The following is a 13,173-nucleotide window of genomic DNA, read 5'->3' as shown; positions in this document are numbered from 1 at the left end:
CTCTGTTGGAAATACAATGTATAAATTCATTTTTATCAAATGTTTTGTAAGTCACTTTGGACAGAAGCCTCCGCCAAATTATACTTAATTCATCAAGTTGCACCTAATTATGAATGAAAGTAAACACCTCTTTCATAAAGATGGCTGAAAGCACTCATCCCATTTATCAAAACGACCAGCAAGGGAATTATTACATATGCATAACCAACAAAGATTTTGAATGATGTATGAAGAATAACTAGCCCTCTGTGCTGTGTCCTGGTCAAAAACGGCTGATTTGAACTTCAGTCTTTGATGAAATACTTTTATTTCATCTTAAACTCATAGGGATTCATGACATCCTTCATCCGGAATGGATAACATTAATTATAATAAGATTTATAATTCACACTGGTTATTTTTGACAGAATATGAAATTAATGATTTGTGATGTATATTTTAAATGTGTGTTGTTAATAAACAAAATACAATTAATGCGGTAGATATGCAATAAATATTTTGTAAATTTCTCTTATTTTGAACAAAACCGAGTGAAACATCATTCAAAGTGTAAAAAGCATTATTATCATTTATGTCAAGTTGCTCAATTCTGACAGGAACCACAATACCACAACAGGATCTGCAATAACCTACACTGTAGCTTTGTATCAAATACAGTTTTTCTCAAATGCTTTGGCACATTTTTCCATTCACTGTTTACATTTTCAAAACAGCTCATACACAGCCCTTAACATAAGCTGAAACGACCAAAACACTTTATGATGTTTGCAGAATGACACCACCTTCTCAAAACTTATCACACACCCATCAAAACCAAACATTTCCATCAAAACCTACAATTTGTGCTCAATTGAAAACGTATGTTTTCTCATTTATTTAACAATGGATAACAAAACTCAAACTACAGCTATCAATATCAACCTCTGAAACCATCACTTCAACTTTTGTGCAACACCCTCACAGTATTGACTATTTTACCACTGACAACATACTACAATTTGGGTTTTGTACTGAGCACTCTTACTTAGGGAATATACTGTCAGAAAGTATTTGAAATCTGAAAATTTGTATACAGAAAAATATTGTTGTTCTGTTTTTGTATTGCTAAATACTATACATGTAAAATATATTCTAAACAAGGACCTGTCAACACCATTGATTTACATTTGTTCTACTCTGTACAAAATGGCAAAGATTCTGACACAAAATATTTATTGCAGTCATTTTTCCACATTACATGTATATACTGTAAGAAGACAAAATGACAGGTTTCAATTTACAGTAAAAAGGTCAAATCTGTTCTGCAGTGAACATTCTCTCCCTGCCACCAGTGTGGGCCAGTGTGTTGATTCTGTAAAAATAGTGCAATAGGCTGTAAATATACAGTAATCAGACTTCTACCGTATATGTTGTAAATTACTTTAGTGAAACTATAGTACTACATTGTATTGTGGCAACACACTTTACAAAAGTATAGAAATGGTTGTTGCCAAGAGTGCAAATACAGTGAAACACAGTACAGTAAATTGACTGCAAAGGCCAGCAAAGTGTCATTGTCATTGCCGAACGTACAAACAATTGATGCCACAGTATGACGGCTCAGGTATGGCTGAACCCTTTGGCCAGCCTCTCTCATGGAGAGGTCATGATTGACTACGTGATCAATGACTGTTGCCCTACTGTAATTTCATTAGAGCATCTTACACGAACGCCACGTCCCCTGACAGGGGCCCCTCTACCCTACCACGGCCTCTTCCTTGTCCTCGTCCTTGTCCTTGCTGAGGTTGTTGGTGGTGGCCTCCTCGATCCATGCTTGGTATCAACTTCAATCTTTTGACCTCTTTTATAGGTTGAGAACTACTTGATTAGTTGTGCACAGAGAGTTCACACAGGTGCTGACGATATTTAGAATATAGAGAGCAGTTTCAGTCGGCTGCTACTAGGTGTTTGCAATGTGTTGACATGGTTATTCAATTAGGTTTCGTGTCTTTCTCTGAGAAGTGTGTCCACGTTGGTGGAACGAACTGCCTAGTACTACCAGAGCAGGGGCGTCCCTCTCTACCTTCAAGAAGCTTTTGAAGACACAACTCTTCAGAGAGCAACTCCCTTCCTAACTGGCACCTGACTAGCGCTTAACTTGCACTTCAGCAGTTACATTCCTGCACTTCTTTTTCCTTTTTTCTAGGTCGTTGTTTTCTAATTCTCATGTAAAGTAGTATTTATTGTTATACCATGCTTTTTATTGCTCTTAGCTTGACTGTTCTCTCCCTTGTACGTCGCTTTGGACAAAAGCGTCTGCTAAATGACTAAATGTAAATGTAAATGTAGTAAGTAATCGCCTGATTCAGCAGACCCAAAGGCATCCTCAAGAGACTCTAGACGCTGTGCAGGCGTGATATCTGCATTTGTCACACGTGCTGCTTTAACTATTTCGAGTGCTGGACCCTCAAGACTCTCCATGAGTCGTTTTCTCTATTCTTTCTATGAACATTCAGACTCCTCAATCATGAGTTGTATTTGTTATACAATAAATTACAATAAGTTACAATAAAACTAAAACTGGCCGCTTCACTCCGTAGAGCAACCAAAAGAAAATACAGGGCCTGGTACCAGGTTCCAAGCAAATAGGTCTTCCCTGATTAGTGTGTCCATGAATCCGTTGACTTGGCACGTCTCCGGTTAACTGTCGGTGTCAAGTTCTGGATTGTTTAGCCAACAAGCCTTTTGAACACTCCTTACAGCACACACGATGAGCATGTCGCTCACCTCAGGTCACCATTTCTCTTTACGGGTCTTTCTCCTAATCATCCACCATCTCCCCACAGTTCTAACCCAACCAGAATTAAACACATCTTTTAACCAATCAGAGCCCACTGACATTTCTGGTCACTAGGCAGACAAGGACTTAATGGGTTAGCTTCATTATAACCAGCAGTTTCCCATACAACTCACAGGAATATAAGGACACTTATCCACTACACATTGAAAACAATTAACAGATAACTCTTCATCCATGTATACTTCTATCATACATACATAGGAGCTTCAGGTATATTCATACAGAATGAAATACAAATATTTGTTTTACTTTGTAACACCTGCAATGATGTTAGATATTTATGTAATAAACTCTAATTTATACAATGATTGATATAGAAACTTCATTGCTTATATATCAGAGTTAATTCCATATACTATATCTGACATTGTTTAATATACTGTATATCAAAATCAATAAATAATTCCTGTTTGGCTTGCCGTATTGCAGAAATATGTACATCAAAGTTATTTGTATAAATATCTGACTTTGCTGTATATATAAAGGTTTATATATGAGTTAATTACATAAATATCTTAAATCATTGCATAAATATCAGAGTTTATTGTATATATGAGGTTTATATATGTATATGAGTTAATTACATAAACATCTGAGTTCATTGTATAAATATCAGACTTTGTTGTATATATTAGAGTTTATTCCATATATATCTGACATCATTGAATATATATCAAAATATATCATCTATTGTTTTAACATATTATTGATATATATATTATATATAAAACATTCATTGTCACCCAGAGGTGCCCGAATCTTCGCACACAAAGGCCTTATATAGGCATAAAATAGGTAAATACGTAAATTTACGTACCATAGAATGCACTGACTGCCACTGATGTGTTGAAGAGAACACTGAGTTTGATGACTGGAAGCTCAATGTTTAAAAAAGTCTATAGAAAGGGTCCACCCCTTTTTGTAAATGTGACTCCAACTCCATTACAGCGTACATTCATAACAAATACATCACTGCAAGTAGCCACACAGAAAAACACAAGAAGCCTACACAGAGAAAATACTATTGGTTCATTGTATTGTCTGTCTTGCTTCAAACTTCTATTGGTCCATCAGCATCATCTCGACACACATTGTACTTTTGGGTCCGTCATGCATTCCAACAGCATTGTGACTCATATGAGAGAGGCTGATTGGCTGACTGGCAGGCAGCGAACAACAGACGAGTCGGCAGAGTATTGTCCTGAACCTCGGTCTGAGTATATAAAGCACCGGATTGATACAGCAGTGAGAATAAGCAAGGATATAAAAAAATTATTCTGCAAGGGATATGTATTGTTTAGTTTCACAGTCTGAGATATCAAGAACCATGCGTAGGTACAGCACAAGATTGTAGGGTCCCCAGCATGTGAAGAAAGCAGTGACGACACAAAGCATTAGCACAACCGTCAGTTGCCTCCCTCTCATGTTTGGGACGGACATGACATGACAGTCCTCAGAATACAGCTGTAGCAAAACACGATAATGACAATAGGAAGTAAAAAAATAAAAAAATAATCTGCATCTAGTACCCAACACTCTCTTCCAATTCTCCAACTTCTCCAGATTCACAGGAGTATATTCCATCTTCAAATTTGACAGTCCTGGAGTTGAGGGAATCTCTGAAGCTTGCGCCAATGCTGATGACCCACACGGCTGCGCAGACGATGCGAGCGCACAGAAGCCTCTGGCGTGATAGGGCCGTGTGCCGTCCCTTCAGCACCACAGTGCAGAAGCGGTCTAGCGTCCTGACGGTCAGAAGCATGAGACCCCTGTGTTGGCCGACAAAGAAAGCCCCAATCAGGAGCTGGCAGGCGGCGTTGCCAAACACCCAGAGGTGTAGGCGGTCGACGGCCCAGAACGGCAGTGTGAGCATGAAGAGGAGATCGAATGAGGCGAGGCAAAGGAAGAAGAGGTTGGAAACGTGCCGAAGAGAAAAACTTACCAACAGTTTAAAAGCCTTCTGGTAGAGCAAGTACGTCTTGAGAGAATTCTCCACTTAAAAAAAACATTTACACCCTTCTGAGTCAGCAAGACAGGAAGTGTCAACTCTTAAGTGCTTTTTGTAGCTTACATTTAGTTCTAGTTTCAATATTGCTTCATGAGCAGCATGAGTATGTTTAGAGTATAGATGTATAATATGAATGTATAGTTTTTATAGGCCTCTACACATTTGTATTTTTATACTCGTTTATATAATCTACATGTATCCTTTGTATTTTTTGGAATCATACATATTTTGCACAATGTCAGATGGGACTGTGCGTTTGGTATCATGTATCAGTTCTTCATAACATTGATGTAACACCTTAAATATTAAGTTTCAGTATGAGAAAATTGTGAAGTACAGTAGCTCCTCCTCTTTAGGGGAGGACAAAAACCAAGATTTCCAGTGTTACATTATACTTGTATATATATATATACACAGTATATATAACATACATTCTTCTTGTCATCTTAGCATTTGTTTTTTCTCTGTTCCAAGAATAAATCTACACATTAATTATGCTATTAATGATATTATTATTTTCATACATATAGCCCACTTTCATGAGCATCTTGTAGATCTGCCCATCTCCTTCACAGTAACTGCTAGCCTTAATTTCTCTGAGCTACGCTGACCTTCCGCAGGTCACTCAACTTTGGTGGACAGCCCACTCATGGTTGTACTCCTTTCATCTTTTAATGAGAGATTTAACAGTACAGAACCATACCCATAGTTACAGAACCATGACATAAAAACTCAATTTAATCCATGTATATTTTAATGTGCAAAAGACAAAGGAAATACACATACAGACTACTGAATTCCGACTTGTTTGCAGAACAGACATGGTCGGTTGGTCAGTCAGATAGAAAGATAGATAGATAGATAGATAGATAGACAGGCGTGAGTACATACTTTTGGTAGATACCCTTATAAATCTAAGGGTATCTACCAAAAGAATTTACTCACGTCTGTCTATCTATCTATCTATCTATCTATCTATCTATCTATCTATCTATCTAACTATCTGAGGATCTATCTATCTATCTATCTGAGGATTTAGTGAATATTAGATGTGTTTGAACTATTCTACTTCTATTTTATCCACCCAGAGCCCTGTGCGCCACCTATTGGACAGGAAAAACACTTCCCTTATGACACAAAGGCATTTATCTGGGACACTAAACACCCAATGAACAATCATCATTTATATGGTAACACTTTACTTTAGGGAACAGATGTTAGCCATTAACACATAATGGTGTCTGTATTAGTGCCTGATAAGGTCTGCATTAAGCACGAATATTCTCGGTACATCCTTAATAACCAAGTAGGTCTTAACTTAAGGTTACTGATATACAGCAAGGATCTAAATACAAGGTTTATAGCCTTTTAATATACTGTCTTAATATACAAAGTCTTGTTTCATCCTGACGGGATTTATTTTCCATTTCTGACTGGCTTTCATTCATTTTTTTTTTCTGTCTGACTCCTGAAATTGTTAAACATAAACCATGATTCTGGTTTCAATTAGAATAACACATAGGAATTGGTGACATAAAGAAATCACCCTATACTCTTGACTGCCTTGCAGGCATAGATAGCACACTTGCCTCTACAAGTGAAGCAACTTAGACTGCAGGCTTTGATGGGAAAGCTGTATTACTCTTCCAGTAGCTTTTACACTATTTAGCATTATTGTGAATATTTAATCCATTACATGTCCAAGTTCCACAGAAAACCCTTTGAGGCTGTGTGTAATGTTATAGATGTTTGCATAAAAAATAAATAGCGAACCAAACACATTAGTACAACACTGTTTTAATGTATCAGTTTTTTCTACAGCACAATGACAAGACCGTGTCTAATATCAGGGGTTTGTTTTGTATTATACTACCCAGGATGCCAACAAAAGGCTGGCACATGATGCTGATTAAGATTTACATGCAACATAAATAAAAATAAACATTTCATGATATACAGCATGCTTTTTCAGTCCAATGACATATACAACATCTGCTGGACAGGAAACAACACTGCAAGCTTGTTTAGTTTGGTTCTTCCAACCTTGAGCTTCTGTTATTAGTAGTTGATTAATTAATCCTTAGATAAAAAAGAACTTGCAAGTGTTACAAAATGTTCATTATTTCACAGTTAGCATTATAAGGCAAATTAACCGAAAATGAAAATGCTTTTAGTGTTTAATCAGAATCAGAATCAGAATCAGAATCATCTTTATTGGCCAAGTACATTTCCACATACAAGGAATTTTTTCTGGGTTTAATTGCTCTCAATGTACTTAAACTGAAAAATATGCATGCAACAGTTTAGGATTAAAATAAATAAATATAATACATAATATAATAATAAAATATAATCATTTGTCAACTGTTCATAAGAGTGACGGCAAGGTGGAAAAAACTGTTCCTGTGTCTGGTGGTTTTGGTGTGCAGAGATCTGTAGCGCCTGCCAGAGGGGAGGAGCTGGAACAGATTATGTCCAGGGTGTGAGGGGTCTGCAATGATTTTCCCTGCCCGTTTCCTGGCTCTGATGTTATAAAGGTCCTGGATGGTGGGCAGGTCGGCACCAATAATCCTTTCTGCACACCTGACTGTTCGTTGTAATCTGTTCCTGTCCAGTTTAGTGGCCGAACCAAACCAGACAGTGATGGATGTGCAGAGAACAGACTCAATGACTGCAGTGTAAAACTGGATCAGCAGCTCCTGAGGCAGGTTGTACTTCCTGAGCTGGCACAGGAAGTACATCCTCTGCTGGGTCTTTTTGAGGACTGTATTTATGTTTGGCTCCCACTTCAGGTTCTGGGAGATTGTGGAACCCAGAAACCTGAAGGATTCCACAGCAGACACAGTGCTGTTTAGTATGGTGAGGGGGGGCAGTGATGGGGGGCTCCTCCTGAAGTCCACTATCATCTCCACAGTTTTGAGCGAGTTCAACTCCAGGTTGTAGCGACTGCACCACAGGGCCAGATGTTCAACTTCTCTCCTGTATGCAGACTCATCTCCATCTCGAATGAGGCCGATGATTGTTGTGTCGTCTGCAAATTTCAGGAGCTGAACAGACGGGTCTCCTGAGGTGCAGTCATTTGTGTACAGAGAAAAGAGCAGTGGGGAGAGCACACATCCCTGGGGGGCACCAGTGCTGACTGTCCGGGTGCTGGATGTAATTTCAAATTATAGATTAATTATATAAAATTCATCTAACAAATATTACATTAATGCAAATAATTAAACCATTTCTAATGTTTATAAGCTATTACCTAATACTCAGAACGCTTGAATATAAAATGTCGGAAAGATTCTTCTGGCTAATTTAGCCAGATAAATCAAATCTTCACACTTCCACGTGCTTGGTGCTCAGGGTCTAGGCTTTCTTTCTGTTCCTGTGTCTGGTCTTGACACAGTCATATAACACACACACACACAACAAACAAAATCACTACAAAAACTGTAAGGAAAACAAAGCAACTATATAATCTGAAAGTGAACATGCCACACAGGAGCTTGCGTGTCACTTTGCTCATAACCCAGCTGTAGTTTGCAGCCAAAAATGGCAGGGGCAATGTGAAAAGGAGATTGGAGATTGTGAAATGTGTATATGATATAGATTATAGGAAATTCTGATAGGAGATTGTGAAATGTGTATATATGATATAGATTACAGGAAGTTCTGAAGTAACAGCAAACCTGAGTAACGAAGCTGTTCCTGACCAGGCTCACACAGAAGATATTACAGTAATGCAGAACACAGGCTAGAATACACCACTGAATCAACTGTGAATCTGGGAAAAGAACATACCATCTTCATTTACTTAGCCTCTGAAATTACTACCTTTACATAATGAGCTTTCTTTATGATAGAGAAATGTGAAACTCTGACTTTAATCAAGTATGTGTGTGTGTTAGTCATGCTTTTGTGAGATGAAACATGACGTCTATGTCTTTGATTCTTAAGTGCTGTTGTTTCTTACTCTGTATGTGTGCTCAAAAGTGTACCTTCTCTGTGTGTATAAGCAAGGGCTGATGAGAAGAATTAGTAGTCCTTCTTTTCTGCCTTTCTGATGCAATACGTTACAAAAAGCATAGCAAGATGACCTCAGACCAGGGAAACCACCATCTGGTTATCTCTGCTGACATAATGCTTTAGCATCAGAGAAACGCTAACTTCAACCTATATAAAACGTGTTTGATGTGTTTAACTTGGCTTCTCTCTTATCTGCTGCAGTCTGGGTGTGGGCCCCTGCTTCACTCTTGTCTGCCAAAACACGAGTGAGCCAGATATGCATATTGAATAAAAAGATACTTATACACCACTCTGGAGTCCGAGGTAAACTGAAGTTACACCCAACTCTTTAGTTTCACTGTCTTGATTACAATTCTCTCCTTGAGTTTGATTTGGCAAGCTTGTGGCGACAGGCGTGGATGAGCACCATTGCGACTTGGACCCTAAATAAGATCTTACATGCTATACATTGAGGACAATACAAGCTCCTTCATTCATTTATTTATTTGTTACATTTAGAGTTCCTTAAAAGATAAAGGAAAGCGTGCTATCACTGTCTGTGGTATTGCTCAGGCATGCATCAGAATCATTCAGAATCTGAAAACAGGAAATGAAGGCTAAAGATGACTCATGCTGAAACACAAACAAAGGCATCATGGAAGTAATACACAGATCTGGAGGGAGTCATGGACAAGCCCATCCTGATTCTGGTCATGGTCTAGGTTTAGTCTCCACATCTGATGCTGATATTCAGTGTCTAAGTCCTGATTCGGTTCTTGGCAGTGTGGGTCTAGGTCCTGTTTCTGATCTTAATGGTCTACATTTAGGTCCGTGTCTGGTTTTGGTGATCAGAGTCAGGACTGTCTCTGTGTCTCTTTCACTTCTATGAATGTTTTGCATCCTGGATTTGCAACAAGAAAGGAAGACCAGCCATGCCATATAACCCATACCCACTTGTTCTTGGTTTGCATTAGTCTTTCTCCTGTTATCAAGCCATGCAGGGTCATTATGTTTAGCAGAAAGCAAATATTATCTGGTCTACTATTTTGCAGAAGGGTCTTTGTTTTAAGTAGGATAACTCTCCTCATATGAGGTATGTCATTAAGCTGTACTGTAGATATAAGTCTCATGTTTTCATCGCTTTTACATTTACTCTATGGCAGACACATCCGAAGCTCCAGTAAATTAGGAGACATTTGAGTAAGCAATAAATACTAGATCTGCTCAATATTTCAAAGTGCAAGGACATGACGTAAAGAAGTTAGGCATGTTAGGGTGTTAGACATATTACAAAAGGAACCACAAGAGAGAATAGTCTGGACTGAGATTGCCTTGTGTGTAGGGATTGCAACGCCAGTGGCCAAGAAGAAGCATAGGCTTGTATGACTGAGTTCAAGTAGATGGGTGCCGAGACCCAGAAGTCACTCTGAAGGCAAGCATTAGATAGACATGGATAGCCAGAGGAGGTCAATTAGCAGCGGAGTGATGTGCCCTTTCAGGTTGTGCCACCACGTTGTGGAACACCTGCAAGGGTTTCATTGTGCATGGGAGACCCCGCTAGAAGGCACTTTGTAGACGATCCCTCAGCACTTGCATCACAGACGGCTGCACATAGAGACCTATGCTATATGTCCAGCTTGGAGGACAGCTTGTTTTGATAACAATTAGGTTGTAGCTTGGTTTCAACTTTATTACGGTTGGAAAAAGACATTGTTTGTGTTTTAACAACATTTCGTTCATGACTTATTGTCCCGGGAACTTCAAAACTGTTAATATCTTTCCAACTTTACCCAAATCTCTACAACCCAGCCATCCCAAGTGCACACTTAGTAGCTTCGATTTGTTCCCATGTAGCAAAAATGTTAGTTTGTCTCTTAACAGCATCGAAGATCACATGATCCCTTTAAAGACGACAAAAGTATGCAGGGCAAAACAGGAGCATGTCAGCATGCTTTGTTTCGGACAGAGTAGGACCGATTATCAAAAATCCCCGTGTTATTCTCACATAGAGGAAATAATTTTGATTTGACACAGAAGTCCATGATGGACTACAAAATGACGACACATCCTCTGAGGGTCAGAAGCAATCAGAATTGCTTGCTGTAAATTATGAATGTTAGTTGGGTATTGTGAATGATGAATGGTAGACAGTAGTGTATTAAATTGGCAGTCATCATCCTTTATTTTTCAATGTATGCATTTTCATCACCGCTATTTTTGTAATTTCATGTTTGTAACTTCCACCCTTGGGATCACATTACTTAAATGATAAATGGCATTTTGGGGTTGTGAATGATGAACCATGGATGAAAATGATGAAACATGACTCTGTTTTCATTATATCTAATATTTAAACAAATTGACTCTAAATTAACCAAATCACTTGATAATTTATCACTCTATTTTTCATTTTACCTTCATTTCAACCCCTCTGTTTTTCAATTCACAAGCATTTTCATCACCTAAATATTTGTTACTTTTACTCTTTATACCTTAAGACATTTCAATGACACAGAGGAACAGACATTGCTAAATGTTTTATTGTTAACCTGCTAGTCAGACATCAATACACAATATCTAAACTATATAGCTTTTATAAATAAACTACTTGAAAACGGCTTTTCTATCAGGCAGGGAATGATAGCGACACATTGATTAACCTCCAGTCACTTAGCTGGAGTTGATGCTAACATGTGAATTAAATAAAAGCTTTATTTATTTGCATTAAAGGCTGATAGTGGGCTCCCAGAGTGGTGGGAGGCTGTCATAACATTACTGCATGTCTGCTAAAACACTGGCAAAGGTGCCTCGTTTTTGTTCAGCTTCAGAATCCCCCAATATACACCAATCCTCTAACCTGATTATAAACATGCAGAATGCATGAGAAATCGATCAAATCTCTACACACATTCATGAAATGGGATTAGGTCACATTACCGGAACACGCTCTATCTTCTCTTTCTTCAAATCTCTATCAAACTCGTGTACATAGATATTACAGCAATGGAGCAATAACACTGGATAATGGATAAATACAGGCCAACCCACTTCTTGCATTGATTCATTTAACAGATGTTGTTATCCAGAACGAGTTACAGTATAGAAATACATTTTAATCAGTAGCCTATGTAGGCTCCCTTGCAATCAAACCAGTGATGTTGATGCTGCTATCACCAGACATGTCCCACCATTCGAATTTAAGTATAAATTTGAGAATTTTGGCAGATGCTTTTTTTGTCAAAGCTACTGACATAACATTTTATTTAAAATTAGTTTTCATTTGAAACCCTTAGATGTTGGTTTGGCCAGACATTGAGAGTGCAGAGAGAGCCTCAGAAGTGTGAGTGCTGAAGGTCTGGGTCCTCTGGCTAACCGAGAAGCGTCTGAACCCTCTGGACAGGTTCAGGTGTCCTCTGAACTTCCCCGCGCCTAAGATGTGGATGATGGGGCTGAAGCAACAGTGGAAGTAAGCCAAGGTGTGGGAGATGGTGTAGGTGAACTTGAAGGCGACCGACTGCTCTAATTTCTCAGCAGGAATCAGGCCCTGGAGGCCCAGCGCGTGTATGAAAAGGAAAATGTTGTATGGCGCCCAGCAGATGAAAAAGCCCACCACAATCAGGAAGATCAGCCTCACTGCCTGGTTCTTCTTCCCCATCCTGCACTGCCGGATGCGGAACCACATCCTCGTGTAGCAGAATGTGATGACTGAGAACGGCAACAAGAAGAAAATGCTTATCTGCACGTAATACACCAGATACTCTGGCATGTGTGACCCGTAGGACTGGATGCAATACACAGCATCATTGAATTCCTCCGTCTCTGAGAACACCATCTCGGGTATGCTGAAGGTCAAACAGAACACCCACAGCCCGGCACTGAGAAGGTGAACGTTGGGCTTGAAGGTGGATGCCGTGACGGCGTGCACAACTGCTCTGTAGCGGTGCAGAGTCATGGCCATGAGGAACATCATGTAGCTGTAGAAGCCCAAGAACAGCATGCCATTCAGGAGCTTGCATGCCACCTCACCCATCACCCAGCCGTCGCTGACATACACTGCCCAGAAGGGAAGTGTCACAGTGAAGATCAGGTCAGACATGGTGAGGTGCAGCAGCAGCAGGCTGGACGTCTGCCTCAGGTCCTCCTGCTTCAGCAGAGCCCAGAGGAGGAAACTGTTCCCTGCCAAGCTAACAAAGAAGATCAGGCTGTAGCAGACAGTGGGGAAAATCGAGAAGAAGATCCCCAGCACATTCTCTTCAAGCAGCACAGGCTCATCATAGTCTGAGTAAATGCCGTAAGGATCTGCAGTTGTCAGTGTCCCATTGGACTCCAT

The 13,173-nt window shown here is 39.3% G+C and overlaps 1 protein-coding gene across 1 annotated transcript; it reads right to left on the bottom strand.

Annotated features, from left to right (window-relative positions):
• Positions 1–12,132: 12,132 nt before the first annotated feature.
• On the bottom strand, positions 12,133–13,173 carry LOC105906953 (chemokine XC receptor 1-like). The gene has a single exon (XM_012835186.2). The coding sequence runs from the start codon at positions 13,171–13,173 to the stop codon at positions 12,133–12,135; it is 1,041 nt and encodes a 346-aa protein (XP_012690640.2).

Source organism: Clupea harengus, chromosome 22, assembly GCF_900700415.2.
Source record: "Clupea harengus chromosome 22, Ch_v2.0.2, whole genome shotgun sequence".
In the NCBI taxonomy this organism is placed as follows: Eukaryota; Metazoa; Chordata; class Actinopteri; order Clupeiformes; family Clupeidae; genus Clupea; species Clupea harengus.
This window is presented reverse-complemented; position numbering and strand designations above follow the sequence as displayed.